At 33.8% G+C, this 20690-nt stretch overlaps 1 protein-coding gene across 1 annotated transcript in view; it reads left to right on the top strand.

The window, feature by feature from the left end:
- The first annotated feature begins 1734 nt into the window (after positions 1-1734).
- LOC123535236 (protein unc-13 homolog D-like) overlaps positions 1735-20690 on the top strand; it is a 66716-nt gene continuing 47760 nt past the window's right edge. The window contains exons 1-2 of the mRNA XM_045317810.2: positions 1735-2243; positions 9060-9388. Of these exons, the coding sequence (XP_045173745.2) occupies positions 9074-9388 (315 nt within the window). The 5' untranslated portion in view covers positions 1735-2243; positions 9060-9073. The remainder of the gene's footprint in view (positions 2244-9059; positions 9389-20690) is intronic.

Below are 20690 nucleotides of genomic sequence, written 5' to 3'. Positions count from 1 at the left end.
ACTTTAAAATATCTGCTGGGGAAGTAAATATAACACCATGTGTGCGGGGGAAGGGGATACGAACAAACACAAAGAACAAATTTAAGGATTGGTCATTTGAGGGTGACTGAAGTAAAGTGAGTGGCCGGGTTACAGATGGCGGAAAACTAACATAGTGACTATAATAATCTTTCACTGGTTGAAAGTAAGGGTGAAAATATATGCTCGAGTGTAACTGTTTAAGTAAGAGGCTCTGCTGAGTTACGGCAAAACAGTTACAGGAGGGCCAGATAATTCCATCCACAGCTTCAACTTTTGCTTGCATGCTGTATTTCTCAACTGATAGTAGACATAAAGTAAAATGAATGCCTTTCACTTAAGCACTATTTAATTATAGTAGTGTATGAATTTACGCATTCAGTCATACATTACAGCACGTGAGTAATCTTCAGTGACACCCCGGGTGTAAGATGAGTTTTTACATCACCGGCAAAATCACGAGAAAATCCTGTCCAGCATGAAAGAAATTATCAAGAATCACAAGAAACCAAAGAAAAAAAATTTGCTTTTGTATGTGTTAAGGGTAACATACAAACGTACGGCAACACAGATGCACGAACAGCATTTCTATATTGCCCGTTCATCTTCAAAGCAGGGGTTATCAAATGTATTCAAGATAAAAACAGAAGGTAGAAATCTAAGGCACCAAAATAAAAAATAAAAATCGAAGTATAAAAGGAAGTTAACTTGATCAAAATGACACCATGAATTATGAAACTTAGTTCATACTGTTGAAATTATGATGGTAAAGACTTTACGTTGAAGGACTTGAATATTAAAACGAGGAGAATAAAAGTTCTATATATCAACATCAGAAGACAGTCATGGCGTTCCATAAGAATATGTGTAGGCGACCGGGTAGTTCAGTCGGTATAGCATTAGCGTAGGTACTGAGAAATGAACAATTCGCTGACAATAGCGTTTTGTTGAAGAAAATAGAGAGTACAGAATGGGCAGAATTCCTTCAAAATCATAGCAACAGTTACGGAACCTATGTCATTCAGTTGGTATTATCTTGGCGAAAAAGTGTATGAATTTTCATTAAGTTGCGACTTGTAATTACTGAGGTACTTGCGAACAGAATATCCAAACACATGGCCAAATACAAAAAGGGACATAACTAAATTAAATTTAAAGCAATATATTAATGAAGCCTGTGTCATAAAGGTTGTGGTATGTAGAAAATCTCAGTTACTAATTCGCTGAAAACCACAAATAGAATATTGTTGAAAAACGGGAAATTTGCTACGTACAAAAAGGAGCATAATTTCATTAAAATAAAAGTAAAGTCATTCAGTTGGTACATCACCATGGTGATGACGAAGAAGAAGTGTGTTGAGATTTACTTAATTGTAACTTGTAATTACTGAGATACTTTCTTGTTGACAATCGTGGACAGAATTTCCTTGACAAAAATGACTAAGTACAAAAAGGGTCATGATAACACACGAAGCCGACAACGACACCGGGTATATCGCAATATTAGCTCCCGTTGTTTCCGTCACGGTGAGCTAAAAAGCGCACTGAACACAACCAACCAACCAACGTCGGCCCAATACAACACTGTGTTCTGTGTAAAATGTTATTTTTTCTTCCTTATTTGCTACACAAATAGTCGTAAATACTTCGGCTATGTAAATAAACATGATTATGTCTTTTTTTAAAGTCCTTGAAGCAGTGTTTATAATTTATGCACACTTGTAAATTAAATCAAATGGTTCAAAAGAAGAACATACCTAATAAAACTGTTGAATATTAATTCTGCTAAAGGCAAGACATATGTTAACATTGATTTAATTTTTTGTATAATTTTGCATGATTTTAAGATGTTCAAAACAATTTATATAACCATCTTTCATAGTATTACAGAATAAAAAGTCAGAATGACTATGCATTTAGGATATTTCGATCTTACTGGCTAGTTTTGCAAGGACACAGTGTGCTGTTGATTAATCGGTCGCGGTAATAGAAAAGGATTACAATGTTGATGTTATAAATGAATGAAGGAAAAACATACTGCTGTGTTTATACCAGGCTGTTTAACACCACGAACACAATATAGCGACATATTTTACCTCATGTACATTTTTTTTCATTTGGGATAGTGCCAGCAAAAGTCTTGACTACCATCGTTGAGGACGATCTAAACGATCATCACTGGTCAGTCACAGTTGAGGACAATCTAGACGCTTAAAATTGATAACGTAAGTATCCGGTGTAGAATTATGGGGTTTGGGGTTTAATTCGTGAAGCATTTTGATTGTACTCAACAATACAGTATCAAACTGGTATTTCACTACATATTAATTGTCGGAATGTATCAGATTTCTTCTGCAGCATTAAAATAGTTTTACATGAAAAGTACAAAATTGATACTTTATTATTACATCATTGGATAATATGGGTAGCGCATTCACAATTATTTCCAGTTACTTCAGCTCTGTTTATTATATAAAAATATTACTTATGGTCTTCTATAATTGAGGGATTGCTAGGGTTTCACATGCAGGAATTGAATCACTCTCAAATAAGTTGTATACGAATTATGGTGTAACAGCAGAAGTATGAATGGGTATTTATCACTATTCGTAATGCTTCATGCTCAGTTCTTCTCAAAGCAGTGTTTTTCTAATACTTTTGCTTCAGTTATTGATTTACCAATTTTTAAAGTCCGTGCTTACAATTCTGTCAATAAAATAAAGCGAAATCGACTTTTAGATAAGTCTCACTTTGACAGATATAGGACTAAGATTTTACCAGAAACAAATACCGGTACTTCTTAATATATAAGAATATCACTTTTTACGGCGAATATCACTTTCTATGGACATCCATGCATGTGACCAGTTTCCTTCCAATGAGATAAGCAGACTTTACGAGTCATAAAAAATAGAACAATCAAACGAATGAAAGTACCACAGCACTCATTGATACGTGTTGACATAGATAAACACAATTCGGGATTTACAACATCCTCTTAATTCATTTTGAATAGCATCCCCAGCTTTTATTATATTTGGCTGGCTTATCATAGTAGGTTGTCCCCCTTGAAAACTATCCGATAATCAATATTGGTTTCCCTACTGATATTAATTTGAGCAATAGATTATATAGGAAATTTATTTTCAATGATTAATTTCAAATATATCTTTTGGTGTGTGAATATTTTACCAGATATGACAGTAAACTTCAATTACTGCTCTTCAATTTAATGTGAAAATATTTATTCTAACTGAACATCTTCTTGCTTCCAATTTTGTTTTAAAAGTATCACCATCGCTTATATTGAACACATAGTGAAAAACACTAAACTTTTTAATTTCTGTTACTTTAGAGGCAAATAAATTATAATTATCAAAGCATGACAATTTATTATCACATATGTAGGTATTCTTGACTTTATAAACAATACAATAATATAATTATAAGTGTAATAGGGTAAAGGCTTCTTGCTTCCATTTTACTTCAGTGTATCAAGAAATTAAAATCTTGTGGATTTCTTAAAGTTCTGATTTAACTTAAACCGTGTTAATTTACGAAACTGCATATACCAACAAGTGACGTACGATTCAATATAGTCTTTTGAAATAATAACGTTCATAATTGTCTAATTAGTCAAAAAATAGAAAAAAAACTGAAAAGAACAGAATAGAACAGAGCTTTGATTTTTCACCAAACTGTTTATGAGAACAATACGAATCAACATGAATTACATAATTTCCGACTGAAAACTAAATATCTTTGGAATATTGAAACATTCGACGACAGGAGAAAAACAAATTCAAAGAATATTTTTTTTATGAAATAGTGTAATTTGCAAGTTAGGCGCTCGTTGAAAGCTGATGAGAGAGAGAGTGTGTGTGTGTGTATGGGGGGGGGGGGATTTGAGAATGTGTACATTTATTTAATTTATTTAAACAAAGACACAGCATGGTTTCCACGATATGCAAAGAAAGGGTGAAATTAACAGACGCGCAATATCATGTCTATTTTAGAAATGAAATCCAAGCGTGTAAAAAAAGAGAAAAAAATTGGCATGCTTTCCATGAGTTTGCACGGTAGGATTATCTCTTTAGTGCGACCTACATTTTTGTCACGGTTTTGTTCGTGGAAAGCATGCAAAATAGCCACCTTTACAGCTAAAGACTTTAGTTTACACGATAAATTTGATTTCATGATTGAATTGTATAGTATGTACAAACACATATCTGAATGGCATATATCATTGATTATACAAGTAACTTAGACACTATGAATAAGTAGACAGGGTGAATCAGAGCTAATTGTTTTATTAAAAAAATGAGTTCGGATCTCTTTGATACAAAAAAAACCAATGCTGATAAGAAAAATCAGAAATTTGATTCATAATTCAATAGATTCTTTCTTCCTTTGACTTCTATGGAAAACCTTGGATCAAGGCCAGTTCATAAAACATGTGTGTGCGTGTTTTAGTAACTTGTACGTTTCTGAAGTTTGTTAAATTGCTCGGGTTTTTCTTTGCTATTGCCTGTCAAATACAATATTGCTTAGTTTATTACTTTATTTTATCATGTTTTAAGGTAAACTTCTGGGCATGATAGTTAAACAAAAGTACAGTTATATGGACAAGAACAATCAGGCAAAGTGGGAATACATGTATCTTCACACAAATTTCGTTTTTCTCGAGGAAAACTATTATACATGTTTTTGTGGGAAAGCTCGTTTATGAAAAAAGTCTTGGATTTCAATGTTTAGCGGGATTCAAAGTTTCAAAAGAAAAGAAATTTATTCAAATGTTTTCATTTTCTGTTACACGACAACACGAATTTCGCAATATCATAAGCTAACATAATGTTTTTTAGAGAAAAGTTATATATCTTCACAAGAATAATATTTCTATATATTAATCTATAAAACGACAGGATTTATATCAAAACTGGCTACTTGTTGCTTTCTGTGGAGTAACGTTCGAGCTTAATTTCCGTGTATTACCTAAAGCAAAAATTTAGATGAATGCAAAATCCATGACAAAGAATATGAATGACACGACTTTAGCTAATGTAAGGGAGGCAATCCAATTTGAAGGGAATTGCTTAAACACAGTAAATAACTAAGGGAGATAATTCTTGCAAATTCTCGTTAAAAGCTGACCATGGTAAATTGCATATTGATTTGAGGAAAACTCCTCGGGTATATATAGATCAGATGAGTTTTGCGGAAAAAGAAATTACCTTTCAGGTTGGACTTGATCGTTTTGTAATATTATAAATTTTAGCCGCATTTGCTTTTTCGTATAGAATGTAATGTATATGGAGACAAAGCCGCGCTAATATAGGTTTACGTTGAATGTGACTTGTTGCTGAAATAAATTATCACAACGATAGTTAAACAAAATTCCAGGCAAAACAAGGCATTGCTTAAATGATTTTATTTTAGTTTTCTAGTAATAATTTCAGAAAAACAAAACAGAATACAGTAAGCCCTGCCACCACATGTAAACAATAGCTCCACCTCTTTTTCGATGTGAGTTGAAGAAAAAGCCATTGCCACTTCCGCAGTGGCACTAATTAACGCAGAATGAAAACAATTAAAAAGTGTTTGTTGACTACTCTTTCTGTAACAATTTGGAACCACATTTCTACAGACAGACCATGTAGTTTCACTCAGAAATGGTTCTACTTTACGTATACAATGTATAAAGATTTGTAGATGAAACGAGCTCTTTTGAAAGCTGTGAAAAAGAGTCGGTTCAAAAGTAAAGTTGACATTTGGCCAAAATTTGTACAATCTAAGAATTCCATACTTCCGGTTTGTTTGAGAAACGTTACATGACTTTAGTTACCGCACAGTATACGTCTGTGCTAGCAATGTACACTTAAGACATTTAAAGGCTCATAATGCTTTTGTTTAAAATGTGGCCGCCACATTTTCCGTTATGAACATAAAATATACTAAATTATAAATTTCTTTTTAAATCCTTTTTCCAGTAATTGTTTTCTCTAATACATGTCAAAGATTTGAATATTTATGAACATAGTGAGAAAGTTTTATTGAATCTATTGTTTTTGATTACCTCCCTTGACGTCTCTAACTGTAAGTTCATGTGCAGTATTAAAAGTAGCGCTTTTCTAACCATTTAAGTATGCATACCATCTATTTGCTAGTCTGTTTTAACATAGAATCTAAAGCTTTATGGATCTTTAACTGTACACTCATAAATGAAGGATCATCTGTTCGAGCTCAAGTTAACTGTACAACCTGCATATTCGGACGAAATGTCAGTATGTTCTAACTTAAATGGAAGAAGATAGTACAATTATTTTGTCTTGTAAAAGATTGCGTTGTAAATTTCTTGCCTGTCGAAAACTAAAATTCTGATGAAACGGGCGGTAAATCCCGTGAAATCAAATGTGCTTTCGCGTCAGTTTGGCTCCACATGCGGCACTTAGCGCAACATCAGCGGCGTAGGCCCACCACTTATGTCGAAAACACGTACAGACATGTGAAATAAAATACACACATTTTACTCTATAACAAATTATACTTCTAGCATAACCGTTATTCTCAATAGCAGAGTACGCAAAGTGTTGCGAAGTATACATGTACAGTGTGAAATGCAAAAAAAAAAAAGAATGCTTAGGGAAAAGGTCGTTTCTATAGGAGTAGCATTTTACCTACGTAAATACACTGAGGCAACTCACCTGGTAGTTCTCATTGTGTCATTGTCCAGATGAAAGTACAGTATATGATATGTTGAAGTACAGTGAACAATTTGTGTATGTAAAAGGTTAATTGTATACTTGTTGATTATTAAACTACTTTTAACCTAATGATAAGCATTGATTCCATCTCAGGTTCTTAGCGCCACCGTGGCGGTCGCTCATCTCTTCGGTCAAAAAAGCGTACTGATGAGTAAAGCCGTCAGCAAATCACACATTTTATTTTGTTATAACGTATGCTTTTCAAAAAATACCGTACCTTTTCTCTCAAATCCTTAGATTGTACAGATCGGGCCTTAATAAGATCAAAAGTCAGCCTCCGTTCTGAACCGGCTGTGATTTCACCAATTTCAAAAGTGATCATGTAAAGAAAACCTCATTCTCATTCACCAGAGGTTCGTCAAAATCATGAGGTCCATGGCAGACCTCTGGTATGCGAGAATGAGAAATTCTCTTTCTTCATATACATGTTTGTGAATTAAAATCATTGTTTAGTAGAACTTCGGTTCCCATGTATTGAATTAAAGCTCCAAGTTCTTACAGTGAAAATAAAATCAACTAATCCTCTTTAATTGTTTGTTAACATATTACGTTAATTAGTGCTGCCTTGAAAATCCTCAGATCATTCCACAAGGGGTGTAGCCAGTGTTTAAAGACTGTGCATATGTGCTGTTACTGGATTCCTGATCACAGTGTTAGACAGGAATCATAGCACGCCGGAAATGGTATATACAGAACGGAGGCAATAAAATCCTGAAATGAACTTTGCCTTGTTGTAAACACCACAGTGTGACACAGTATACAGAATATGCTGGTATTGACATATGATGACATGCTTAAAAGTATGCATATATAGTATATTCGTGCAAAGTACTCGTAAACGCAAAAAAAAAAGAAACAAAAAAAAAACAAAAAAAAAAAACATTACAAAACATGAAGAAATCCGTAATAAGAAAGTGTATAAAACTGTTTTTCATGTTACGTTTGTTCGATGTTAAAAGCAAAATGTATTTTGTTGCCTTATGCCCAGTGGCAGTCGGTAAATTTGCATATGGACCTCGGTGCCGCATGTCTTATTCAAAGAACATAAAACTTGATACGATAAATAAAGTTGTCCGTTTTAATACATTGTATTATATAAATTGTTAAAAGTTATTGTTTTGTGAACATTTTGTGTCTTCAAACCCAAGAAAAATGTAAACTAGTATACATACTAGAACCAAACCTTAATACAAAAATAAGCTTCTTATAACTTTCTGTTTAAAACAACCATGTCTGTTAAATATGCAATTAAACGTGAGAAAAATCCTAACTTATTCGACAGTAGATGGTGTGTCAAACCCTGGATTCGCAACAGTAAGTGGCCGGAAGAGAATATATGTAGGATTCGTTTTGTCTCACTTAATGCTTCCAGTTAAAACTCATTAGAAAACACGCAGGCATATCCAGCAAGGAAAACCTCTTTCCAAAAAAAAATGCAGACTCCACAAACTGGCACAACACTCAGCACGCGGACGTGACCTTTGACGTCGAAAATATCATCAGTCAGCAATATATTAATCACATCAGGACAGGTGCTAGACATAATCAAATTGTTGACCATATAGGCATGTTTATAAATAATTCGGTTTGAACTACCGCAAGGTTATCTACACTAAATAGGAAAATGGCGGAATAAAAAGTTTTAGACTTTTCTCTCTATACACATGAGCCTGAAATTCTATCAATAAGCCACCAAAAGACCCCTCCCCCTCTATATAAAAAACACACAAAGAGGGGATCTTTTTTATATATAGACTTTTGGTGGCTTATGGATAGAATTTCAGGCTCCTGTGCTTTAAAGCTATTTTCCATGGTTTCGTTGCATTCTTTTGCTGAAATATCACATGACAGATCTATACTTGACATTTAGGTAGCATTTCCATAATGAAGTGTCTCTACTACAATGTGGAGTCTCAGTGTGTTTGTTTGACTAAGATAAGATAGATAAAATAAGGTAAATTTTTTTTAAGTCGGCAAGACATATAACAGTATAAAATTAGCTCTAAATGAGCTTTTTAACAGACCACGACGACTGAAAATATTTTTTTATCTAACATAACCTCCATTTTGCCTTTGATTAAAATGGAGATATTTAAAACGGGTACCAGTGTGTGCTGCTGCAACTGGAAGTATCTCAATTTTATATAGAATAAAGAAGATCAGTTATAAGTGTGTTTATGTCTCTAGCAGACTCGTGCAATTTAGCTAATTTTTCCTACTTTCTAGATTGATTCTTTTTAACCGTAACAGATTAACTTCAAATCCATTCTCTTATTGCAGATATCGGCGAAGAAATGGCTGACGATCAAACCGAGCACGAATGCCACTTTTCACGTTCCTTTGACAATAGAAAATTCATTTTGGCTCATCGGAGGAAGCGTCTAAATAGCGCTCCCACACGATTTTTGCAGACAGATCACGAAATACATCACGAAAATACCCGAAAAAACTTGCGTGATTTAAAGGGTTGTGAACCATGGAACAATGGTTCAGGAGAAACTAAACGGGGAAGGCCTGTATCTTGTACCAGTACACTTTTGATGGGCGTGCAACAGCTGCAGCATCAACGAAAACTAAAAGATAAAGTGACACAAACCAGAAAGATAAAGGTGGGTATGCTAGAAGAGGGGATTTAGGAATCTGTCCGCAAATTGCTTACATACAAAATGAAAACTTTTAATTTACAAAAACTGACAGCTGAATGACTAACTGATGAAGGGTAACCAGGGGCGTAGCTATAAGTTCTAAGAAGCAAATGCTAATCTTATCATGTCACGCAAAGATTTGCCGATGGTCGCTTAATTTAATGTGTTATATTGATCATTTGATTTTATTGGAGAACATTGTCATTTCACAAGTCCGATCATTTCCATTAATATTAAAGAAAAACTAGCTTTGTCAGGACGAGACAAAATAAGGCAATCGTCTTGTAATTTGTTCTGCGTCTGTCCAGACTCTTCATAACAAAAACGTTTTAAATAGGTTGACTGGCTTGGTACTGTTGTGCTTTGTTCCAAAACAAACTGTGACCTATACATAACTGTTCTTCCAGTTCTTTTTCCCATAATGTACTGTAAACATATTTAAAAAAACGCAAAAAATGTCTGAAAGAATAAAGATTGTTTACGCTACAATACTAGCATATGAAGAAAATTTTGTTAGTCACTGGCAAATCATCTGGTATGAGCGGTCATCGTTGTGAAACCTTTGGCAAATTTGTAAAATGTTAAAGTTGTAGACGACCAGAGTAGCAAGCATTGCTACCGAAAACGGACAAGAAACGTCCATTGCATTACCAAAACTCAGAGGCTTTAACGTCTGTATGCTTGTTTGAAAATATGTTTTCTTCAAAGTGCAAATGACGTTGTTGTTGTTTTTTTTCAAAGAAGGGTACAATTTTGGATAAAGAACTAGCACCAATTAAGAGATGAATACGAATAACTCAAGACCAGATTTTATGTTCGCCGGTATAACATTATAAGACCAATGTTGGGATTTGATTTGGGGTCAGTGGATTTAAGGTCAAGGTCAATGTTATTAAAACTAGGAAACAAAAACAGTTTCCACCCAATAACTTACGTTTCTATCGATGCATTTAAACTTGGCATATAAGCAACTTAAGGTCACTTCTACTAAAAATGGAGAAAAAAAAACACCAAATTTCTTCACTATGGCCTATTTTGTGAAATTAAGAAATGGCCATAATTCTAGAGAGAAAAAAATAGCCACAGAAAAAGTCCATTATTTATGGTAGTCATCTTCACATCAATGTCCTTCATCTGTGATATCGACAATGGAACTTTGTATGTGGGTAGCTTAATTGTTCCAGATTAGGGGATGGCCACTAGGGTCATTGTCACTGTTACGTTGTGGTCAATGTTACTGAAAAAAGAAAATATTTGAAAAACCTGGTTTTCGGGGAATTACCATCTCTCTTGTTGTTTTTAAATGGCTTAGTTTGTTCTAGAGAGGATGCACCGATGTCAGATTCATCGTTAGTTTCAGTTACTTCCCTTTGTTTCTGATACGCAGTTTGTAATTTTCTGGCGAGATTTGATTGAGTCTGTACAAACATAAAATGCGGTCACACATTTTTCTTAAACACAAAAGTCTCTATACATTTAATTCAGACCTTCTAGAAAACAGTGTAAGTACTGTGATATTCCAAATGCTTCAAACATATCGGGACAAGCTAGATCTAGAGTCTCGATCTGTATATACAGATGGGCGATTTTTTTCCCAATAAGTTTAACAGAATTTCTTCAAATTTTGGATATTGAAGGACAATCATCTAAGAAACAAAGATATGCAATAAAAGTCATAGGTCACCAGTATTTAAAAAGAGTTATCTGCCCTTGAAAACGGCATTTTTGGGGAGGGGGGGGGGGGGGGGGTGGAGGGGGATGGGGAATGTCGTTTACAAGGGGAGATAACTTTCAGTACGGGTGACCTATGACTTTTATTGCATATTTTTGTTTCTTAGATGATTGTCCTTCAATATCCAAAGTTTGAAGAAATTCTGTTATTGGGAAATTTTTTTAACTCTTGGGCCGTTGGTGGCCATTTGTGGTGAAAATGATCGACCTATATATTGTAAACATACTGGTTGGGAGCCAGTTTCCGGACAGGACCAGTTTCCGGACAAATGTAATATCCGCTTTATTTCGTTGTTATTCCTGTTATTGTTTCATCTAGATCATTTAGGTGTTTGATCTTCATGTCTACATCCAACCACTATATTACAAAACTGTTTTATGTTAGTTTTTTTTATGATAACACACCTTTGTTTACAAAACAACTTTCTGTCTTAACGGGGCATGAAGATAGCATTGCGCATGCGCAGTAGTTCACACTTGCCGTGGTACCAAGTGGGGAAGAAATAATTAAACTTCATATTGATTGTCCGCTGATAACATGTGCTACTTATAATTTCACGGTAATAGTTACATAAAATGCAGGGCTGTCGATTTTTGCACTAATTTTATTCTATATCTATTGGATTTGTCAAGAATCCGCCTTAGACGAAATTCGAGATTTTTATCGTCAACTTCGGTTTGCTTTCGTAGCTGCTATTGAACGTCGGGTTATGTTTCGTGTGCATTTTTGAAGAGATGAATGATAAAGACATGTGTAAAAATAGTTTAATTACTTATTTTGATATCAAATTAACAGCAAAATACCGTCAAAATATTTGTCCGGATACTGGTTTACCTTACGGGGAAAATAACTTCTTTTAGTGACCCCATTTGAGGCCCCATAGAACCATGTTTTACGTCACAACGCGATGCTGATTACAACATCGGATGCAGAAGGAGCTGAAGTTTGTGCAGTATGGGCTTCATTTATGTCAAATATTATTTTTAGGGAATAATGGAGCCAAAATATGAAAATGTGTCCAGAAAATGGTTCCCAACCAGTATAAGAACACAGTAAAAGGATTTGTATTTTAAATGACTGATTATTTGCTACAGAAGATATTGCTTTTGCAGTATGATACAGGCATATATACATTCTTATAACAGGTACTCTTGCAGGATGGAGGAGTTATATTTCATAAATGAGTGACCAGTCACCATAATATTATGAGTTACATTTGTACAGTTCATGAATGAGTGACCACAATCCAGCATGAAAATATGTGCCTGAATATTGCTGTATCTGAGTTATGCTGAACATTTTCTTCTTTGTCTGAAATTCTTTCTTTGGTCAATGCATAATAATTGCTTCAGTTTTAGTGGCATAATTCATTAAAAATTCAGATTGAAATATTCACCTGTATCAAAGTAGTTAGTATAAAATACATTTATTTTTATAGCTCTTTGCCTGTATTTGATGAAATAGTCAGACAACAATTAGAACATGCAGCCATATTGCCTGAAATATTAAGAAAAGATTGTACATCAATCAAAATATTCTATAGATGCCATTAAATATGGCACAATTCAGTACAGTTTCAGAATTGCCAAATATTGTCTGAACTGTTTAATTCTGAATTGTTTGATTCTGCAGGACTAGAACTATAAATGTGAAAGTGGCAAGTATTTGTCCCAGTAATTTATGAGAGACTGTTTTATATGCAAAATTGTAACAAAAAAATCAAAGTCAAAAATAAATTGGATGTAACTTAAAAACGCTTGAGCTATGTAACTTGTACTTCGAGGTTGTCTTATGATGCAGAATATGTTAACTTTTGAAGTTTAGAAGCATTTAGCTAAGTAATTTTAGAGAAACCTTTGTACGTGCAGAACTTTTGTGATACAGATGATGATACAAGCACCAATAAAACTTAAAGCTCTACTATTTGAAAAATTTCAACTATAAAGCCGAGGTAACCAATGGATAATTGCTATATGTTTTGAAATATTCAGATATTAAAGCAATGACATAAGTTCAGGAATGTTCAGCAAATATTCACATCATATTAAACTGGCAATATTTAGAACAAATCTGCAGTTATCCTCATAGTGGATGTTTATCACTAAATATCAATTGATTATTTCCACATTAAACTGCCAAGTAACAGCTAAATTCTTGGTTTCATTCTTTGTGTTTGAAATAAACCCACTAAGCATCAATCAAAATAACAGATAAAAATGCAACTACTGGACATAGGTTTTCAAAATGACTGCATCCTAGAGCAGGTTGTGTCCCAGGTACTCTGTGTGGTTATCATATTCACAATTTTTTGTCTCCTAATGAACATGCCATTTTGCAGACATTACTCATGTATATGACATACATATAGCAAGGTCCATTGTTAAAAAGTAACTGTGTTTTACATCGCCAATAAATGCTGCAAAAGCAGATTTACAGTGACTGTTTAGAATATTATAGCAATCACATAGAGCTGGTGATATTTTGGATTTCAAAGTAATCTTTTTTGCATATTTTACATCATAATTATGTAAATGGGAATACTGTTGTTTCAGGGCATATCTGTTTAGAAATTTCATATGTATGGAGTATCTTTTTACAGGTTAATCATAATATACTGGTATATTTGGTGTTACCACACACCCCTATTAGAATACAGGTTTTATTACTTTTTATGAAATTATGTTATTACCCCCCCCCACCACCACCCCCACCTTCTTTAAGATTAAAAATTATTAAAAATATTATCATAACTTACATAAGCAAACTATTTTTTTTTTTATTTCAGTATAATTTTTCCTTTTGTACTATAGTCGGACATTTGAAATTAAATATTTCAGTGATCTGAATTGAAAGGCAAGTCTTAAAAACAGCATGTAGCTTCCCAATTTATTTGTTTCTAATCTATTACTGAAGTGCAATCAAGATAGGCAAAGGGAGGTAATGCTAGTAATAATTTAACTTCCATTTGGAATGAGTTTGGCTAGGTAACTGTCATTGGAAATCTTTGACAAGTATGATATAATAGTTCTTATATTATTATCTTTGCTAGGCAAAACTTGTTTATTTTGTACTTATGCTAAAATAACTTTGTCTTGTTTTTGCAACCGGGACAGGAAAATCACTCCAGTGAAAATCTAGACTAGCCACTAGACTGATAATAAAGAATTTGTCCAAAAAAATCATATTTTTGTGATTTTTTTTATATTTTAGGTAATAGTGACAAATACAAGTCTATTTTACAGATTTTCTCACGAGGACTGATTCTTATGTTATCGTATGATATTGGACCTATAATATAGACTGGATAATTATATTCACATCTTTAAAAATAAAAATTAAAAGCATTTTTAATAGTCTTGGAGCTAGTCTAGTGAAAATCTACCACATACGGAGCAGTGGGTGAATAAAAATAAGGTGTAAAATTTTGATAAGTTTCTGAACTTTTGAACAAATCCATTACTTAAGTATATTAAGCTTGGCCAAAATCTGATTAAACACTTTAAAGGCCGCAAATGTTCAGCTGGTTGAAAATGCGTAGATACTCCACATTTTACTGTTTTCCTTTTGTCTATCAGGATGCATGTTTGGAATAGGGGACAGGAGATGGTAGTAGGGATGTTTACCCTACAGTGCCTTAGTCTAAGAATCCCATATATATATATATATGATATCTTGGCTCCTTGCCAAGATAATGGTTTTCAATTTACTTATCAAAGCTGTGTGTATGATGTTAATTCTTTTTATCACTGAAACTCCTTGAGAAGTCCTGGTGTATATAGAAGACTTGTTAGAACAATTTATAGGGTATGCAATATCTGATGCTCTGAGACACAGCTCATAATATTTGACATATTAGATATGGAACTTTAAAAATGTGGATATAACATATAAGTGCATGACTGTGATTTAATACAAATTTTTGTATTTGTTCCTTTCAGTAGATTGAAAGGTTTATGGTTTATTTAAGTGCAGGGTAGACTTTCAGTTATTTATAAATACTACATGATATAAGAGTCATTGAATTTAAACAAAAATTAGAAGAAAGCATTTATGAATATTTTGCAATGGGTTGAAGATCTATGACAAGATATATTAAAATTGAAAAATATCTGTTGTTTTGATGCTTGAGAAAAGAATTAAGGGTGTTCATTTAGAAAATATTAGGTTTACAAGAACTGATTTAATAAATCAATGAAGAAATGGCATACACACGTTCAAAATCGCTTCCTTTAATCTCATCAAAACTATCACTAAGTAGAGGTACTGATGACTGCCAGTTAAGACATAGTCCCTCGGAAGATAATAAATTTGTAAAACAAGACGGTAAAAGACGTTCTTTTCATAAAAAAATGAAATATTTGTTCAACCGTTGGAGAAAAACGCGAAGTGGAGGTGATATCAAGGATATGACTTATGATGATGAAGACTACAGGGCAAGGATTCTAAGACCTTCAACAACATCTGATAGCTTTTCAGGAATGTCATTCAAGGTATATTTGTATTTTTTTTGTAGTTCACATTATTTTACTGATATTTAGAAATTTACTGGTGATATAATTATTTTGTATAATACATATAATAAGGACATCTTTTTTTTTCCAGAATATCTTCAGGTTTGTTTCTGAATTAATTTTGAAATGGTTTATTCATTTACGAAATTGATCTTTTTGTGGCAGTATTATTTTTTAGACCAGTCTGACACCTTTTTCATACATCTGAGCGTCAGAGCTTAGATTTCTAAACACTCTTTTTGTATTAAATTTGTATCATTTTGTTATACTTAACCTGGTTTATGACATTTTTTTATTGCCTGTTTCAATTATTTTGCTCTATTACATCTTTTTTAAAACTGAAACATTTAGATATCATGCAGTAGTATCTTACAATACTTGTGTTTAACTTAAATAACATAAAGAAGTTTGAAATGAAGTAATTATTAACTTCTTTGATTTGGTGTAAGCGTGACATTTCAGTTTATGGTATATACTTGTATAACCTTGATGAAGACATTTTTGAACTGTTAGAATCCAGTATAAGCTGGTATGACGTGAAAAATGCGTCAAACAAAACTATTTGACGAGGCTGTTTTATTTACTTAGGCGTAATGTTTTTATAAATAGGTTACCACCCTAAGAAAGTCTCAGTTTTCTGTCTTCTAATCTGTCCGTGTCAATCCCTGTGTAAACTGTTTTGATAACAAGTGACTTGCTGCTTTGTTTTGATTGACTACAATGCCCGTTGATCAAACACAAGAATTTTATTTATCTCTATAGAAACAGTGTATTAAAGACCCACCACAGAATATTTTTACTCTGTTGTTTTGTGTTTCTATGATGATAATTATACATGAGTTACATCAAAATATTGAGAAATACTACACCCGCATGATAATTTAAATGACAGCATGTTTATATTATCGTTTGATTGTTATGGTTCTCATGCATCGTTGAACAAAAAAAAGGTTGCCAGTGATAGAAGTTAAGTGCCTACTGTAATGTTATACAAAAATATTTTCTGTATTGAAATGTTTTAATGAAGAAAAATCATAATTATCAAACATGTTATTGTTTGAGTTATCGTGCGGGATTTATACAATGATGTAGTTACAAGTTGACAATGAGGCATGTTAGGCCAAAACAATGTGTTTAACCCTTAGCCTGCTGCAGGCGAATTTAACAGCCTTTGCAAACAGCTTGGAACCAGATCAGACGCCGATTAAATCGGCGTCTGATCAGGTTCCAAGCTGTTTGCTACTCTGACAATATTTCTTCCAATTTTGGAGCAAATTGAATGAACTTTACAATTTTAGCAGACGACATTTCCAGCAAACGACAATTTATCTAGCATGCTAAAGGTTAATGTATAAACATTTTGTTGAAATAATATAACAGTAGGCACAGCAGTTGTCAAGATCTTGGTCTGCACTGGTCGCAAAGGCAGAATCACTTGCCGACAGCAGGTAAAAGGTTAAGACAAGTTAGCTTATAATGCAAGTGAATGTTAAATATAGATGATCCTAAAGGCATGCTGGTTCATCAGTACTATAAATATTTGAATGGACAGAATAGATTTAGTTTATATTGATTTAAATCAATGTGTATAAATTATATATCTTTAAACTTATGTATGGGCAACTCCTTCAGGCCATGATGATTTCAGATCTCAGCTGGATTATCGTCGTCCCTGCATGCCTAATTTTTCATACCACCCAGACCCTTTTTATTTTCTAATTATTCATTTTTAATCCCCCGCCGTGGCGGAGGGATTATAGGAATGGTCTGCTTCCGTCCGTCTGTAACAAAATCGTGTCCGGTCCATATCTCCTAAACCCCTTGAAGGATTTTCATGAAACTTGGGTCAAATGATCACCTCATCAAGACGATGTGCAGAACCCATGAATCAGCCTTGTCGGTTCAAGGTCAAGGTCACAACTCAAGGTGAAAGGTTTGAGCCTGCCATTTTGTGTCCGCTCAATATCTCCTAAACCCGTTGAAGGAATTTTATAAAACTTGGGTCAAATGATCACCTCATCAAGACGATGTGCAGAACCCATGAGTCAGCCATGCCGGCTCAAGGTCAAGGTCACAACTCAAGGTCAAAGGTTTGAGCCTTCCATTTTGTGTCCGCTCTATATCTCTTAAACCCTTTGAAGGAATTTTATAAAACTTGGGTCAAATGATCACCTCATCAAGACGATGTGCAGAACCCATGAGTCAGTCATGCCAGCTCAAGGTCAAGGTCACAACTTAGGGTCAAAGGTTTGAGCCTTCCATTTTGTGTCCGCTCTATATCTCCTAAACCCCTTGAAGGATTTTCATCAAACTTGGGTCAAACGAACACTCATCAAGGCGATGTGCAGAACTTATGAGTCAGCCATGTCGGTTCAAGGTCAAGGTCACAACTGAAGGTCAAATGTTTGAGCCTTCCATTTCGTGTCCGCTCTATATCTCCTAAACCCCTTGAAGGAATTTTATAAAACTTGGGTGAAATGATTACCTCATCAGAACAATGTGCAGAAATTATGAGTCAACCATGCCAGCTCAAGGTCAAGGTCACAACTAAGGGTCGAAGGTTTGAGCCTTCCATTTTGTGTCCACTCCGTATCTCCTTAACCCCTTGAAGGATTTTCATCAAACTTGGGTCAAATGATCACCTCATCAAGAACTCATGAGTCAGCCATGTCAACTCAAGGTCAAGGTCACAACTGAAGGTCAAAGGTCTCAGCTCTGTATCTCCTAAACCCCTTGAAGGATTTTCATGAAACTTTGGTCAAATGATCACCTCATCAAGACGTTGTGCATAATTCATGAGTCAGCCATGTCAGTTCAAGGTCAAGGTCACAGCTAAAATCAAAGGTTTACCCTTTCACTATCCATAGCAGTGGCGGGGGATTTAGCTGTCTTTCACACTGCCTTGTTATGTTTAAAACTAATGTTTGTATCGGTAAGCATTTTTAGAGGATCAGGGGGAGCTATTGTGATAGGCCTGTGTCCGTCGTCTGTCATCAGATTCTGTCATCACACTTTAGCTTTTTACCTTTAAACAACTTCTTCTCATGAACCGCTGGATGGATCATTATAAAAGTTGGTCTTGTAGCATCCTTGTAAGGTCCCCGAAGCAAAGAAAACAACAGGGTAACAAACAACTATAAAATACAACTAATCGCATATAATATACCAGTAATATAGAATTAGTAAAAATTTCACTTGCAAATGATCGAGCTAATAGTATACAAACCACTATTAATATAGTTACAATTATTAATCAGTCTGTGTAAATAAGTGATATGCAAATTGATTATGCCATTATATAAATTATAGTATACTAAAAATTTAATACTAATTATGGATGGTCAATAGTATACTTAATATATACTGTTAATAGAATACTCATTGTATATTGTTAATAAATTGTATACCAATTGTACTACAAATTCTATACTTTTAAAGGTACTTGTCATGACCTCCAGATTTGGGCTAAAATGATCTTTCTTTAAAATTGAAATTTGGTAATATTAATTATGAACATCAGAATATGAGTTTTTGTTTCCAAACTGTCTTAATTTTAAGTTTGCCAAATCAAAATAAAAAGATGCCTGCGTCAAAGATTTGCATCAAAAGTTACATAGCCAAAGACAATAATTTATAATTTCCCCATGCATATCTTGACTGCGCACCCTTGATGGAACTTGGAAGCTGCATATTAAAAAAAAAAATTGTTGTTTTGTTCAGATTGTTGAAGTATCAAATTATCTGTTAATGCAAATATAAAATTAGAAACTTTATTGAAATCACTATGTCTTGCCTAAATGGGGGTTGTTACAAAATAGCATAAACAGTAATAAAACATACGTTGAACTTTCTTATGGAGATAGGGTCTTACTGTTGAAAACTGAAAAAAAATTCTTAATATGTTCAGATTATTGAAGTATAAAATTATTTGTTTATGCAAATATATAACTTTAAGAAATTATATTGAAATCAGACTTGCTTAAAATGGGGTTGTTACAAAATTGCATAAACAGTAATACTGTTGAAAACTAAAAAAAATCATAAAATGTTCAGATTGTTGATGTATCGAATTATTTGTTTATGCAAATATAAAACTAGAAATTACATTGAAATCACTTGCTTTAAATGGGTTTGTTACAAAATTGCATATAAAACAGTAATAAAACATACATTTATAATAGGGATTCTCACTCTATGCAGTGGGTCTCGGGGCTTTTCATCAGGAAATTGGGAAGAGGCCCTGGCCTTTCAAATTGGGAAATTCATACATGATAATTGCTCATTTTGGGAAAAGAGCATTTTATTGAAACAGGGTCTTTTTTCCTTCTGCAGAAGAGGTATGTAACAGAGGACACTATTTGGTGGTTGTGCTAATCATAAATGAGCTCATTGCTTCCTATTTTGTGAAATTTAATTGACAAAAAAAAAAAAAATTTTTTTTTTTTTACATTTTGGGAAGTTCCTCTGCCACAGTTGGGAAAAAATGACCTTATTAGCTCACCTGTCACAAAGTGACAAGGTGAGCTTTTATGATCGCGCAGTGTCCGTTGTCCGTCCGTCCGTCAGTCCGTGCGTCCGTCCGTAAACTTTTGCTTGTGACCACTCTAGAAGTCACATTTTTCATGGGATCTTTATGAAAGTTGGTCAGAATGTTCATCTTGATGATATCTAGGTCAAGCTCGAAACTGGGTCACGTGCCATCAAAAACTAGGTCAGTAGGTCTAAAAATAGAAAAACCTTGTGTCCTCTCTAGAGGCCATATATTTCACAAGATCTTCATGAAAATTGGTCAGAATGTTCACCTTGATGATATCTAGGTCAAGTTCGAAACTGGGTCACGTGCCATCAAAAACTAGGTCAGTAGGTCTAAAAATAGAAAAACCTTGTGACCTCTCTAGAGGCCATATATTTCATAAGATCTTCATGAAAATTGGTCAGAATGTTCACCTTGATGATATCTAGGTCAAGTTCTAAAGTGGGTCACATGCCATCAAAAACTAGGTCAGTAGGTCAAATAATAGAA

This window comes from Mercenaria mercenaria, chromosome 12, assembly GCF_021730395.1.
Source record: "Mercenaria mercenaria strain notata chromosome 12, MADL_Memer_1, whole genome shotgun sequence".
NCBI lineage: Eukaryota > Metazoa > Mollusca > Bivalvia > Venerida > Veneridae > Mercenaria > Mercenaria mercenaria.
This window is presented reverse-complemented; position numbering and strand designations above follow the sequence as displayed.